This window comes from Vespula pensylvanica, chromosome 12 (genome assembly GCF_014466175.1).
Source record: "Vespula pensylvanica isolate Volc-1 chromosome 12, ASM1446617v1, whole genome shotgun sequence".
NCBI lineage: Eukaryota > Metazoa > Arthropoda > Insecta > Hymenoptera > Vespidae > Vespula > Vespula pensylvanica.
In genome coordinates this window covers 4,655,949-4,671,944 of record NC_057696.1, presented here as the reverse complement: position 1 = coordinate 4,671,944, position 15,996 = coordinate 4,655,949, and the positions used below count along the sequence as shown (strand labels likewise).

The window sequence follows — 15,996 nt, the reverse complement described above, 5'->3', positions numbered from 1 at the left end:
AAAGAAAAGAAAAGAAAACAAACATAAAAATAGAATTATTACGTTTAGTTCGTAAAAAAAAAAAACGAGGTTGCAAGACAAATTTCAACAAAGATCTCGAAATAATCGAAATATAAAAGTGGATATGTATTATGAAATTTGAGTGGCACTCGATGCAAGTCTGCTTACGTAGAGTGTCAGTAACAACGATATTATACATACTGAATGTGATAATCGCGAACAAATGAATATGTCGATGGGTATCATAATCGCTTCTTTTCACGTGAGAGAAAGAGAGAGAGAGAGAAAGGGAGAGAAAACGAATAATATTACGTAGCCGCCGAGGAGTTTATCGAATCTCGTGCTGCGAGTGAAAGAAGAAGAGTATCGATAGAATAAATGAAAAAAAAACAAAAAGAAAAAACAAAAAAAAAAAAAACAGGAAAAAATGGAAAGCGAGATCGGTATGAAAAATAGGTGCATATTGGGATCTCGATGACGACGTAATACGCAATCCTATATAATTAACATGGGTCTGCTGCTTTGGGGCAACCGCCATAACCCAGAAACGTATCTCGTTATGACCTAGATATGAGGCGATGCTTGAAATCATTCAGTGATTGTGCAATGCCGTTGGTTACCTCACATCCCCGCCACTCGTAGAGTCGAGCGGGCCAGCAACGACGAGTTATTTATCGGTAAGAACGGACCGCCGGTTTTTCCTCGAAGAGACTCTCGTCGTCGTACGAACGTTCGAAATGTATTGAAAAATGGAAAAGATCGGCTGGCAAAATGTATCGTAAATAGGTATCAGAGAGAAAAAGGGAAAGGAAAGGAGGAGGAGGAGAGGGAGTGGGGATATAAGGAGGTTAGCGTTACGAGGAGGAAGAGAGCCAAGCTAACTCACCTTGAGATCCTTGAAGAATACAGAGTTCCTGGCCCAATCAACCTGCGAGAAAAGATTCTGGTCGAGCACTTTGCACATTAGTTCGAACAAGTCCACTTCACACTGATTGTACGTTTGGTTCTGCAAGAGCCCAAAGAGGGACGCTTGCCACTCGCGGTCGTCGACCGTCTGCACGAAGTCTCTTATCAGCGGACTAGTTTTCAAGGGCGCGGTAGAAGGCGCGGAGGCCGGCGGCGGTCCGTGGGGTTGCGCCGACTGTTCGCCAAAGTTGAAGGCCTTCGGACTGGGGGTGGTCGAATTAGCGGGCCATAGCTTGCTATCGAGGCCAGGGTTGAGGTTGTGCAGGTGATTACCGGCGGCGAGGTTTTGCTGAGAGGAAGGGGCGATCAGTTGATGCTGTCCAGCTCCTCCGCCGCCTCCTCCGCCACCACCGCCGCCCCCGGCACCACCGCCGGCGGATTGCGTGGTCAGGAGGCCACCAGCGGCGGCGGCCACCGCAGCCGCCGCCGGAGACGGACTCGAATCCGGCGAGGACGTTAGACTCGAGACCTGAGGTATTTGAATCTCCTGCTTGATGTGCAGGAAAGGTGTTACGGTGGAAGTATAGTTTGATGGATCGCCGAGACTACCGCATATCGTTTGCAGTGCCAGCTGCCGTTGTCTCATCATTTGTAGTTTCCGCGCTCGGTCTCTCTTGTACATGGGCCCGAATTTGTTTCTACCGCCTCTCATGCGGTCCTCCCGCACAGCTGGAACATTGACAAAAGCAAAAAAGAAAACGATTTAGAAACGGATTACAGCTTTGCCGACCTCTGACCCCGTCGCCGCCTCCTCCGCCCCCTCCTCTCTTTACACGACTCGCGTTTTGTAGGGCGAACACGCGGCGAAACCGGCAGTGTTGCCTATTTTCGTACGACGCGTTTGCTTTGCTCTATGTCGTCGCGAACGCACGCTTACACATACATAAACACGCGCCGCACACGTACACATTAACGTATACAAATACACAGCCGCGATCGACGTATTCGCGCGCTCCTCGAAAGTGAAAGGAGGTTGAATCGCGCCGCTAACCCGCCGTCGCCGTCCACTTCTGTTGCTCTGCGCCTCTGTGCTCCTTCTTCTTTCCCCGCCCTCTTGCCCACTTCCCTCGGCCCTCCTTTCCTCAGCATCACCCCTAGCTTCGTGCTCTCAGCCCCCGGGCCGCGATCGACACCGTCGTCGACACCGCCAACGGGGACCGCACGCACTCTCTTACTCTTTCTCTCTCTCTCTCTCTCTCTCTCTCTCTCTCTCTCTCTCTCTTTCTCTCTCTCTTTCTTTCTTTCTTTCTTTCCGTCTTTCTCACTCTCGCTCACTCGCTCCATCGTTCGCTCGCTCGCTCACTCACTCTCACTCTCCTTTCCTAAGCCCTCCGCGTTCGTCGCGTTACGCATACCAGACCAAAGGCATGGCCCAGCGTCAAGGTTCGCGTCTAAACTTGACATCTCCCTCCCTCCCTCCCACCCTCCTCATTCATTTCTTCCCTCCTTTTCTCTTACTTCACACATCTACTTTTCGATGCACCTATGGCTATCGCATATATGCGTATACGTATGTACGATCGAATCAAAAATTATTCGGGATTCCCCGAATCTAATATGCGCCATTGAAGAACTATTTTGTTTTGTATTCATTCGTTCTTCTTTCTTCTTCTCTTTTCATACGCGTTTCTTTTTTAGATCGTTATACTTTCGAGTTTAATTGTAGTTTCGAAACGACGTTATTACTCATCGCGAACTCGATAAGATACACTATATACAACGAATAAGTACTAATAATTCTAATAATTGCGTTTGTCTTTATCTAATTCTATTCCTTTATTTCTCTCTCTCCCTTCTCTATCCCCAATTGGCTTGTGCGCAACACGATATCCAGTTCCTATTGATTTCTTTTCCTTATTTCTTTTTAATGGAGACCTTCGAAAAGCGATTTTATTATCGGTAACCAGGAATATATACGAATTCGAATTATCATCTTGATATGTCTCATTTGCCAACTGTGCACACAAAGAAAGAAAAAAAAAAAAAAAAAAGAAACAGAAAAGGAAAAAAAAAAAGAGAAATAGAAGGCGAAACATGTCGTTCGCTTGTGATTCGTGAATTCGATACGATTACGATGACAATAATTTTTGTGCTTCGATGGAATCTTTTTTTGATTTTTTCTTCTTTATTTCACACGAACACGAGATCAGTTTAGTCGGACACACATTCGATTCTCTTCGATTCTGCACACGGAAATATTACGTAATTCATGGGAGTGTACGTTTACCGGAAAAGTTTGATTATCAGTCCATAGAGGATCTCGCGCTTCTTTTCATCTTCCACGATAAATGCTCGTTGGAAATGAGTACCTACATTTCGATTTTGGATACGATTTAAAGAGATTGTGAAAAAAGTTCGAGATTATAAGCAAATATGCTCTTTCACGTCGAAACCTTAAAGGAAAGAAAGAGGAAGATAGATAAATAAATAGATAATATAGATGGTCGAAAGGGAAAGGTAAATCTACTTCACGGATCTACGGATTCAAAGACTTTAAGTCTTCCCCATAGAAATTAAGGGGCGGTCACGTGAGAATGGTTGGCCATGGCCCAGCCAATCACACGAGGGTTCTTTTCCTATGAGAACGACCGTTAGAGTGAAGTCATCGAATGCGTTGCGAAAGATGAAAAAAAAAAAAGAAATAGAAAAAGTGGATGAAAGTGGCGAATAGTTTATGAAATTCAAGAAGCAAAGAGAGAATTCCGAGGAATATTCTTAATCCGATAAAAACATTGAATGATTCTTCCAGTTTGGAAGAGGAGAAGAAGCGAGAAACCGAAAGGAGAGTTTCCACGATTGGTCATCTAAATGGCAAATGGCCAATGAAGAAAATTACTCGTGTCACGTGACCAATGAGGGAATACGGCCGATCAAACGATAGAAAGCGTGGACTTCGACGTAAGTAGGTGTAAGTGACGCAAATTCGGGTGTGCACGGGCGAGGAGTCGAGAAAGAGAGCCCGAAAGAAATAAAAGGCTCGATGTAAAGAAGACGGTGAGGCTTCACTCAACGAGAGATTACACAATCTCTGCGCTGCACGCCGCCTCAACCTTTCTCCCTCACCTCTCCGGAACTCAACGAGAAGGTAGGAGTTGAACAGACAAGCGAGCAAGCAAGCGAGCAAGCAAGCAAGCAAGCAAGCAGATAAACAGGCAGGCAGGCAGGCAGGCAGGCAGGCAGGCAGACAAGCAGCAGGCTGGCAGGCAGGCTGGCAGGCTGGCAGTATACTGGCAGTAAGCGAGCAGGTATAGCACCGTCTTTCAACACGACACGACAATTATGAAATTCGTGAGTCCCTAAATGGAGACTCGTCAGCAGCCGTTTGCACGCGTCTTCGCGATATTCCGTATTTCCATTGTGCCTTCATTGTTTCCATTCTTATGATTGAATTCGCCAATACTGCTTTAAGAGATCCCAATAAACTCGGAATCTGGCCACGTGGCAAACAGATGCGAGACACGTTTGTTTGTTTGTCTCTCTCTCTCTCTCTCTCTCTCTCTCTCTCTCTCTCTCTCTCTCTCTCTCTCTCTCTCTCTTCTCGTTTTCTCTTTGAACTCCTCTAAGAAGATGGATTGTAAAACGTTGCTGGTAACAAGTTCGAAGTCATCTCAGGACTACACCATTCGATTTTTCGATTCTTTGAAAAGTATTAGCTAGGATGAAATTTTGGTTTCATATTTGGCGAAAAGCTTCGATCTCCTCCCAAAAAGGACTTTGGCGCGTATGTACGTATCGGTGAAATTATAATTTGTTCATCCGATAGAAAGTAAGAACAAGGGGGAACGACGAAAGACTTTAGCCCGTAGGCATAACGCTGGAACGAAATGTCTTTACCTCGAATTTCCAGACGACACTTGCGCAAGTATCTCTTGGGCTTGGACTAAGTCGTACGTACCGCTTATTCATGCCCTGCTGCTGCTGCTGTTTCTGTTGCTGCTGCTCCCTGACTCGTAAACGCTTTACTACTTAAAGCAAGAGGTACAGGGATTAACGTTGTACGTTCGTTTAGGGGATTCATCGAGTGCTATCAACGAAAAGTTAAAGATGTATGTATGTCGGAGAAATTGATTGCATTTGAAACGAATATCGACGACGATGAGTATATATTTCCGATCCGAACAAAGAGAATTTTATTTTTCTATCGTAACCAAGTCTTCGAATAACACAACCACTTATTCTAACCTTTTAATTATTCGCTGACGTAAAATTGCTTTACTTATTCATACAATTTGAAATTATCGTTTAAACGCGGTCATTATTCCACCGGTATACTGGTAATAACAAAAATGACGCCGATAAAAGCTCGTGCCCGTGGTATTACAGTTGGTAGACCTTGGTCAATGAGAGACACAACCATTAGTAGACCGTATTCATAATATTTCTACAATATGGGCGTTCGAGTAAAAAGAGGAAGGAAGAAAACGGAAACGAACGAACCACTTTTAGTCGACGAACCACTTCGATGAAAGTTAAATTATGTCAGGATTTTCGCATACCTGCAGATAATTGCTTCAAAGGAAGATCCTCTTTAGATTAAAATTTACATACGCGCAAAGAGAACATGCAAACCAGATTGTAACGAACATTGCCGACATTCTACTTAAGATAACAACGATTATCGTAGATTTATTTTGAAAACCGTCGATATGTGAGTTTAAGAAATCGTTAAGATCGATAAATTGTCGGTGCGTTATCGTGTCCTACCAATATTTGTTGTTTGTCTAAACGATAAAACGATTTTTCAAGCTTTCAGATAGAAAGAAAGAAGAATGAAAGAAAAATCGAAGCTAAGGACGAGTTACGCGAACGATTCGCTCGTTTTTATCACAGATACTCTAATTTTACAAGCTCGCTCTTGCGGAAAGACATTAAAGATTCATTTCCTATTCGATGAGTAGCGAGGCGAGCGCACGTGCGTGCGTCGTTACCCATATAATTAAAAAAAAATGTTACGCACACTGTTACGGCCGACCTAAATTAAATTTTCTTCGTAATTCCGAGTAGCCTAGAAAAATAAGAAACTGCTTCCTTTCGTAAACGCTCGCAAGCATTCTGGAAACTTTCCGCGTTAGGCAATGCCGTTTCCACTGGTAAGAACGCGCCGTGGAAAACGGCGTGCAAAGGCGGCAATTACGACAGCAACTCTTTCGAGATTCGCTTAATCGCTGGGCCTTCGGGGCCTAGACCTAGTTATATTTCAATTATATCGGCCGCACGAGCCCGGACTACCCTTTTGCGAAGGAACCTCGCAGCACACCAGACTCGCGTCGATCTCTATGGATCATCATCGATCCATTAAAGGATCTTTCTCCTTTCGACGAACAACGCGAATACGAAGATTCCAAATGACAAATTTGTAGAAAACGCAGGGAACTATCAGGAAGGATTTATCCAGAAAATCGGTCTACGGTTTATTATTCGTTGTAATAACTCTGCGCCTTGATCGCGATGTGGAAATACCGAATGAAAGTGAGAATAGTTATTCTACGATTGCTTTTGGAAGAGAAAACAGAGCGTTGATAGCAAAAAAGAGACTCCGTTGTCCACATTTATTGCCTGTAATAAGGTTAAGTTCGAACGAGCGCGTTTGTATGGTGTCTCGTGTAAGTGTGCACGAACGGATACGAAAATGATCGAGGTTTCTCGAGGAGAACCGAAAATAACCGAGACTGGACGAGTTGCCAACCACGCGCGTTCCCGCGAAAATGTTCTTTGACTCGCTGCCGCATTGGGTAAGGGAGCGGGAGACTGGAGAGCTAGAAACTCCCACTACGGTAAGTTCATGTAAATCGTTCGATGCAATATTACGATTCCCAAAACGAACGTCAGGAAAAGTCATCGGTTGTCAAGGTTCCAACGAAAAGACAGACCACTTTGATAGCCGACGTATGCTATCACGCTTGCGCTCAAAAAATGAAAAAAAAAAGAAAAGAAAAGAAAAAAGAAATGTTCCTGATCGAGCAAAGCATACTTTTATCTGTTATAATTGTGCAACACTTTTCGCGCCATCGTTCGAAACTACAACCACCCACATTCGTTACGTTCTTTTTCCCGCTGCATTTTCGTAACATATACGACGTTACGTTTATTTCATTACAGCATCGCGAACTTAGCCGATCGCGCGTAAGTCCGACCCTAATCTGGACGCCCTCATATTTATGTGCAACGCGAACGAAGTAAGCAAGATTTAAGAAAAGAGAAAGTTCGTTGAAACTCGACTCAAATCCAACGCACGAAATATAGAGAAGAAAAATGAAGAAGTTGACATCGCGAAGAAAGAAGCGAGCGCGTTGGTTGAAGAAGAAAAAGGAACGAACTTTCTCTCGGATGAAATAGAAGAACGGCCTAAAATCGAAACTCACCCTCAAGCTTCATGCCGACCTCGATACACTTTTGGAAGCGACAGTAGGGACACCGCTTCCTCTGCGTCTTGTCGATGTGACAGGATCTTTCGGCGACGCACGTATAGACTTTCTTGTTTTGGACGGTGCGCTTGAAGAAACCCTTGCAAGATTCACAGGTAAGTAATCCATAGTGATATCCGGAGACCTTATCGCCACAGACCGGACAGAGTTCCTCGATAACGATGTCCTTGGTGTCAGGGAAATCGGAGGGGCACGGTAGCGAGCCAGTCACGATACCAACCCCGACCTGGCCCAAGCTAGGATGACAGAGGGTACCGGCGTGTACAGCAACATTGCCGCTGGTCGCCGAGGTCCCAGTTGTCGCGTTGCCAGCGGTGGCTCCGGGTCCGGTACTACCAGGACCGTTGCCTCCACCGGCATTGCCAGCGGAACTGGCGGTACTAGCGCTGTAACCTCCACCGGCTCCTCCACCGGCACTACTGGCACTACCTTCGAGAACGGACGAGCTGCCGCCACTCGGTACGTTGTTGTTGTTGTTGTTGTTGTTGTTGCTACTGTTGTTGTTGTTGTTGTTGTTGTTGTTGTTGTTATTGTTACTGTTATTGCTGCCATTGGTATTGCTGTTGCCGCCAGGTCCAGCTCCGTTGCTACTCCCAGCCCCTGTTGGCGAGAATAGACACGTGTATACCTTCTTGTTGTCGCAAGGCCCGCTCTCAAGGGCGGACGACGTGCCGCCACCGCCACCGCCACCGCCGCCGCCACTACCGCCACCGTTACCGACCCCGACCCCGACCCCGATCGCGCCGCCGCCGCCGCCACCCCCGCTACCGCCACTCCCGTTCCCGTTCCCACCACCACCGCCCCCTCCTCCTCCTCCTCCTCCTCCACCCCCTGTCGGCGAGAACAGACAGGTGTAAACCTTCTTGCTACTGCACGGCGAATTATTGCGTTTAAAAAAACCTTTGCAGGATTCGCAAGTGAGAAGACCATACTGATAGCCCGACATCTTGTCGCCACACATCGGACACCGCTCCTCGAGGGCGGTCGCGTAGAAGAAGGCCGATTCGAATCCCGAGATGCCACCACCTTGAGATTGCGCTTGATTGTGACTCGATTGTAATTGCTGCGATTGCGATTGCGAATGGGACTGCGCTTGCTGCTGCTGCTGCTGCTGTTGCTGCTGCTGCTGATGTTGTTGGTGGTGGTGACACATCGCGGAGGATGGACTCTGAGCGCAATTTCCATACGGCGAAGAACTATATTGAGCCTGCGGCTGGGGTTGCTGCTGTTGTTGCTGTTGCTGTTGCGGTTGGCCAGCGCTCGCCGCACTTTGGGGACTGCCCTGAGGACTTAGATGGAACGGTGACATATTCAGGGACATCAAACCCGAATGTTGCTCCATCTCCAATAACATATCACCCTTGCGCAAGGACCGCACGAAAGAACGTTTTCGCGTAGCGGCGCATATAGTAAGGTATACGAGGCGACCGTGATCTTTGCGGAGAACGGTCAAAATTAAAGAGAGGTGGGCGATGCTCGAGAACGTGTCACTCGCGGCCCTTTAAACAGGGTCGAGGGAGATTGACAACGACGACAACGATAACGACAACGATAACGACAACGACGACGACGACAACGACGACGACAACGACGACGACAACGACGACAGGGTTGCGGATCAAAGGAGAGATACACTTGGCCCCGTTGTTTATTTTTTCTAACGCGTAAGACGAACGTGCGGATGGTATCAATCACCGAGTCACGTTCTTTTTGCGCGGCACAGCTTCACTCAAAAAAAAATCATCGGGCATCGTGAACCCCTTTCCGATAGAGGCCGAACTACGTCCGAAACATCGCCGTGATTGTGGCACGATACAAGAGCCACGAGTTAAAATCTTCGCGGGTTTAGATTACACCAGGTAGCGTGTAGCAGCACAACGAAAAGGAGCACCGGAGCACTAACTCACTATAAAGGCTCTCCGTCTTGAGGAACGGTACACCAAAAACAAACCACCACCACCACCGCTACCCACCAGCAGCACGTAGCACCACCGGGATATTGCCGTTTTAAAATTTCTTTCGATCTTTTGCTCTCTCTTTACTCTCGCTCTCTCTCTCTCTTACGGTTTATATATTACTCTTTCTCTAGATATTTGTTTTCTTTCTCCGTCTTCTCACTGCAATCCAATGGTTATCTCGTGCGAGGGACGCGCGCGTACCGAAGAATAGGTAAGAAAGGGAGGTGGCGGTATCGCGCGCACGTGTGCGTTAGGAGAGAGAATAAAAGCTCCCACCGTAGCGGAAACGTGATAGTAATGATGTCGTGTAGTAATAGTAATAGAAATGGTAGAAGTTATAGTAATGATAGTACTAGCGGTCGTACAAGTAATAATAGTAATAGTACTTTAGAAATAGTACTTTACGGCACTCGTTTCGGAAGAATCAAATTTTTGCGCGACGTTAAAACGATACAAGAGAGAAGAGGCGTGTTGTATGTAAGAGTGTAGAAAAGGCGCGGTAGGCGAAAAAGAGGGAAGGAAGGAGCCGTGTACCGCACGCGCACGACTTGACAGCTCGGCTATCTGCGTGCGACTAGAGTTGTCTTCTCGCCTCGTTGCTTTCCCGAAGGGCCCGCCTCCCCTCCTCTGCCGTCGCCGCCGCCCTACCGTCGACGCACGGAGGTAGTAGAGTAGGTAGAAGAGAGCCACGAGTAGAGTCGAGAAAGAAAGAGAGACAGACAGAGAGAGACAGAGAGAGAGAGAGAGAGAGAAAGAGACAGAGACAGAGAGAGAAAGAAAGAAAGAGCGAGAGAGAGAGAGAGAGAGAGAGAGAGAGAGAACGCCTCAGCGCGGGGAGAGCGCCGGGCCGCACCACCGCACCGCACAGTGCCGGTATACGCGTCACGTATATCGTTGGCCAACGCGACAAGGAGCGGACACGATTATCGCGCTCGCGATGTCTTTCTCTCTCTCTCTCTCCCTCCCTCCCTCTCCCTCTCCCTCTCTTTCTCTCTCCTTATTTCTCTCCCTCTTTCTTTCCCTCTTATTCTTTCTTTCTCTCTCTTACACTCTGTCTCGTTCGTAGCCACCGATAAGGAAAGGAGCCTCCTCGAACGAAACGTTTGGCGTGACACCAGGAGGACGCAGGAGATACGAAGGAAAGAAGAGTACCTATTCGAAGATATTAGGAAGAAGAACAGCACACACTAGGTACGCGCGCGCGATGGAATGGACGGATGACTCTAGAGTAGTAACGGGTCGCGCACTATGTGTATGTCAGACTCCTTTGGCGTTTCGGTAGGTACAGAGAAGAGAACGCGCGCGTGTCCCTTTACCGACGAGCGGCACGGTGAGCGAACGCGAGCGAGCGAGACGGAGAATGCATCGAGCTGAGTAGATAGAGACGGAGAGAACAGAAAGAGAGAGAAAGAGAGAGAGAGAGAAAGAGAAAGAGAGAGAGAGAGAGAATCGACGACGGTGGGGGTGAAGGAGGAGGGAGTAATGGAGAGAAGGAGGGAAGGGGAGGCACGTCGTCGTATATCCAACACAGCGCACGGCATAAGTGAAAGTGATTCAGCAGCAGCAGCGCATGCCACCGCGCGCGCGGCCAGGTGCCCGCCACCTCCACCTCCACCTCCGCTACCACCTCCACCACGACCACCACCACCACCACCACCACCACGACGACAACCACCACCACCACCGCTCGATTCGCCGTTGCCGCCGCCGTCGTCGCCGTGTCGGAATGGAGGTGCCTCAGTACGTACTGGCCCGGTGCTGCTGCTGATGCTGCCAGTGGTGGGAGGAGACGACGGAGGGCGAGACGACGGAGGGACGGTACTGCCGCGATCGAAGGGGGAGGACCGTCGCCGCCACCGCGCTCTGCCGTTCCTTAAGAGGGGATGACCTACTTACGGAACCAGGTCTATGTCGGCGGCAAAAGAATTGTCCACTCTCCGACCTACCGGTTTCGCTCTTGCCCCTTTTCGCTCTGCGCCCTTCGCGTCTTTTTCCCTCTACCTCCTCTACTACTCGATATCTTCCTCCGACACGTTACACTCGCACACGCACACGTACGTATGTACCTACGTACGTACGTACGTACGTACGCACGCACGCATACGTATTACCCGATAATTTTTTTAGGAAGCTCTTCTGTCAACTTACTTTCGTGATATATTCTCGGCGCATCAGAAACTTAACGTCGACGTCATTTTTTATAGAAGCCTCGAGGTAACACGGCACGAAAGAAAGTGTGCTTTGGCAAGGTAGAGAAAAAAAAAAGAGGAAAAGATCAAGCAAGAGCAAGCATAAAGAGAGATATAGTAGGGAATGAGAAAAGCAAAAGCAAAGCATGTAGAGAAGCAAGGGACGAGTGTGTAAACGGGCTCGGAGCAAGCGCGTGGTAGGTTGCGAGACAACGGGCCGTGGCTGGGTCAACAGCAACGCCGTTGGCACTCCCCGACAGAGGCAGTGGCTCTCAGTGTGTGCGTATACATGGTAGATGTACGAGGCAAAAGAGGTGGGGAGACCCACTGACCCAGTTCGCTGAGAACATGACGCAGCCGCGACTCGCTCCCTCTCGTTTCTCCTCTCCTCCTCCTCCTCCTCCTCCTCCTCCTCCTCCTCCTCGTCGTTCCACCAACCACCTCTACTCCCCCCTCAGACCCTCTCCGCACTATATTCCCTCTCTGCGGCGCTCTCGCTCACGTACATGCCGGAGGCACACGCACGCCGTCACCGCCGCCCACCATCGCATCCGTCGCACACCAAGTCGTTGCGTCGCTATTTCTCTCTCTCTCTCTCTCTCTTTCTTTCTTAATACGCGTTTCTCGCTCCTTACAATTAGTGCCATGCGCCCTCTTTCTTCACCCTTCTTTTTCCTCTATTCACCCCTTCAAAGACGTTTCTTGCGATTCTAGCAATTTTTCTACTTCTTCTCTCCCCTACTCCTTCTCTCTCTATCTTTATATCCCTTAGATCGTCGTTCCTCACATGTCGCATAATGTTGCACGTAATGCACACATACTTGTCAACCATGAATGCACGCGCAAGTGCGTGTCGTCATCGTCGTCGCGTGTCCGAATGCTTGCTAGAATCGTTTTCGCAAAGAGGAGCCTCGAGTTTATCGAAGATAAAGATAGATGTAATATGCGAAGAGGTTTTTTGTGAGCTTTTTACATAGGGACGATCTTTAATAGATGGATCGTTCGTTCGATCCATCGATCAATCGAACGATCGATCGAAAGGAAGAAGATACGAGCAACCGCGACGAGATATATCTGTAGATAAAGTCCTTTGTTCGGGCCAACACGAATACGAAATACCCGGACTGGATTTTATTTTGACCGTGGCTATACGCGATGATATTTACCGCAGGTAAAAAGCACCGGTGAAAAATGGCGGACTAGCGGCGGCGCTGCCTACTGATTGTGAGTGAGCCAAAGTGGGGGAGGGGTCTCGAGACGAAAACGAAAGGAATACGATCGGAACGTACGAAAGGGACGACGGAAGAAGGAACGAAAGAAAGTGAAAGCCATGACCCAGAAACGCAAAGCATCGAAGGCTCTTCGTCGTTGTGTCGTGTTGTATTGCTGTTTCAGAAAAGAAAGACTCGAATCGATCGAGAATACGCGAGGAATCTGTCTTCTTATCTCTCTCTCTTTCTATCTGTCTATCTATCTATCTATCTATCTATCTATCTATCTATCTATCTATCTATCTATCTATTTATCTATCTATCTATCTATCTATCTATCTATCTATTTATCTATCTATCTATCTATCTATCTATCTATCTATCTATCTATCTATCTCACGCATGCGACGACGATTGTTCGAAAGTTCTCACTTCGATGGTCTCTAAGAAAGATGACAAATATCGATCGGAAAAAATCGACATACAAAGTCCTTCGTTGTTCGGCATACTTTGGCCAGTTATTTTTTAACATCACATACGCGATATACGCCAGTATTCCGCGCTACTGGCCGATACAACGACAACGATGATATGCTCGCACAAACTCGCGATAACGATATATATGTCCGATGTATACGACAGTAAAATGAGCTCGTAAAACCACGAACAATTCTTGCCCGTATGGACAGAAATTATGCGAACATTATCGGAATTACTCTATTTCTAGGTCGATTAGTATTATCTATCGTAATCCTTCCACCTGAAATACGCGTATATCATTTCTCATCTGTCTCGTGTTGCCTAGGATCAAGAGTAAGAAGAACGATTTCCATCGTCCTATTATTTCTCATTACTTAGAAAAAAGATTCGTAAAAATCCTGCTAAAGCGCTGATATCTTGGACATATTTTCTTTTTCTTTTTTAACGCAACTGGTACAGGTGCGATATCTATAACTTGTAATATTCAACGCAAAAGCGTGCTCGCTCCCTACCCCCTTACTCTCCTCCCACCCCGTAGCTTCGTTGCTCACCCCCACCCCCTCTTTCTCTCTTCCAACAGCGCGTCTCGCTGTGTGAAGTGTGCCAAGGCCTACCCCACTCCGTAATCCCATTTTCGAAACTAAAAGTAAAATCTAACTCATTGTACGATTTTACACGTACTCTGTTGTGATATATATATATATATATATATATATATATATATATATATCACACGATATATATGTGTATATATATATATATATCAACGCATATATTATACTAATATACTTGAAAAATCTTGCAAATTATATTCCTTACTTAATCTAACATAGTCGGATCATTTCGTCTCTGTCCTTTGTCAACGATCGCGTTGGAATTTGCGATATTTAGTCTTCTAAAACGATGATCGATATCAAGCGTACTACTTGTCCTGCACTTCTCGTGCAATAGGACTTGAACGATTTTACCAAGATAACTATTTTCCTTGGCAAGCGATTGATCCTCAGAATTACGACCAGGTCTTTCGCGAACTCGGTACAAATTTAAAGTAAGAGTCGTTCCTACACAGAGAGAAATAGGAGAAGAAAAAAGGAGTGTTAATGTAGAAAATATATGCATGTGTCTCGATTATAAAGCGACGTACTCAGGCACCTATTGAGTTTTCGAAACGTGGCATACGTCACAGGTAAAAATATAACTGACTTTTAAATAAAACTGTAGGAAAAGAGAGGAGTGGTGAGAAGAGAGACATCAGAAAGAGAGAGAGAGAGAAAATCAGAGAAGAGAGATACATGTAGGACGGTACCATCCAGAAAACGTAAAGTGCTGTTTTACAGGTCAGTTCGCGCGTCCTTGACACAGATACCCACATCGCGAGTTTCATCGATGTGTGTGTATCTCTGCGTTACATATTCCACTCGTCGCCATACGTCGTGTGTTATGCATGTATCTTATTATGCGTGTGTACGTTACCCACAACGAAGACGACGACGACGACGACGACGACGATGATGATATCCCTATATACGATTGTAAGAGAAGACAGAGAAGAAAGAGAGAGAGAGAGAGAGAGAGAGAGAGAGAGAGAGAGAGAGAGAGAGAGAGATTAGTCTCAAGATGTGGATGCTGTATTAAAGTATAGACAAGAGTATTATAATGTTGTGCTGGACGATGATGTAGTCGAGTAAGCGATAATGCATCTATAATATATATATATCTCTTCCAGAGGTTCTCCATGGCCGATTTGGTCGTTCGGAAATATTTTAGAGAGAAAAAAAGAAGGGAAAAAATGAGGGAAAAAAAGGAATAAGAAATGGTAGAGATAGAGTAAGAAATGTGTTTAGAAAGCGAGGAAATTGCTAGAACGTTACCTGTATTCACGTAAACACATCTATACGTCTTACGTTCTTTGATGGTGATTTAGACGATAGGGAAGGAGAAAGACAAATCTTCTGTTAGAAGGAATACAACGTGTTGGAATATGGAAGATGTTGTTGTCTTGTTCAGAATGGTGCTCATAAATAAAGACCGGTGTAAATATTTTGAGAACAGAAAGGTACCTTAAATTATGGCGTGCAATTCACTGTAGGAGTTCTTCGTCAGCATAATGCTCCTTTACTTCGACAGATCGAAGGGGGCTTTTACAATTTTCTCTTTTACCATGAGCTTAAATCGTATAAGTTAGGTTCGTTGGGCGATGATAGTGATGAAGGGATGGAAGGGAGGAAGAAACGAATATTTTGATTATATAGTAATTGTGGCGTGCTCTGAGAAAACCTTTCTACTTTCCTTCGAAAGACGAACGATAAAAAAGAAAATGCATCTGGGTCGAGGTAGATAAAACATCCACTTATTTGAAAGTAAATAAGCAGAACCTGTACCCTTATGACGATCACAGTAAAGTATAATATTATTATACATATAAGAAAGAACAAATTTATTATCCCGTCTGATCGGTTTCATTAATTTTCTGTATCTTTATCGTCGCTTCCAGAACGGAACAGTCCTTAAGACACAAGGTCGAAAGAAAAGTAAGCTCGTTGGTATCATGTTCGACGGGATGAAACCCAAGGTTGAAAAGAGAATCGGCTATGTGAGTCTTCGAAAGGTAAGGCCAATGATAATGATTGTCAGTGCTCGTAATGAGCGGTAATTTCCGAGAGAAATAATTCCGGTGGAGTTGGACGAAACGAGACACCATATTACTCCTTGTAAAGAGAGAAAGATAGAGAGAGAGAGAGAGAGAGAGAGAGAGAGAGAGAGAGAG

At 46.2% G+C, this 15,996-nt stretch overlaps 2 protein-coding genes across 3 annotated transcripts in view; both read right to left on the bottom strand.

Moving 5' to 3' along the window:
* The window catches only part of LOC122633483 (nuclear hormone receptor FTZ-F1), a 10,998-nt gene extending 2,039 nt beyond the window's left edge, over window positions 1-8,959 (bottom strand). For both annotated transcript variants that reach the window (XM_043821417.1, XM_043821418.1), the window contains exons 1-2: window positions 7,329-8,959; window positions 887-1,635 (exon numbers count right to left, since the gene is read on the bottom strand). In XM_043821417.1, coding sequence (XP_043677352.1) covers window positions 887-1,635; window positions 7,329-8,745 — 2,166 coding nt within the window. In that variant the 5' untranslated portion in view covers window positions 8,746-8,959. The remainder of the gene's footprint in view (window positions 1-886; window positions 1,636-7,328) is intronic.
* Window positions 8,960-8,971: 12 nt separating this feature from the next.
* LOC122633503 (probable serine/threonine-protein kinase yakA) overlaps window positions 8,972-15,996 on the bottom strand; it is a 22,002-nt gene continuing 14,977 nt past the window's right edge. The window contains exon 2 of the mRNA XM_043821457.1: window positions 8,972-9,508. Within this exon, the coding sequence (XP_043677392.1) occupies window positions 9,477-9,508 (32 nt within the window). The 3' untranslated portion in view covers window positions 8,972-9,476. The remainder of the gene's footprint in view (window positions 9,509-15,996) is intronic.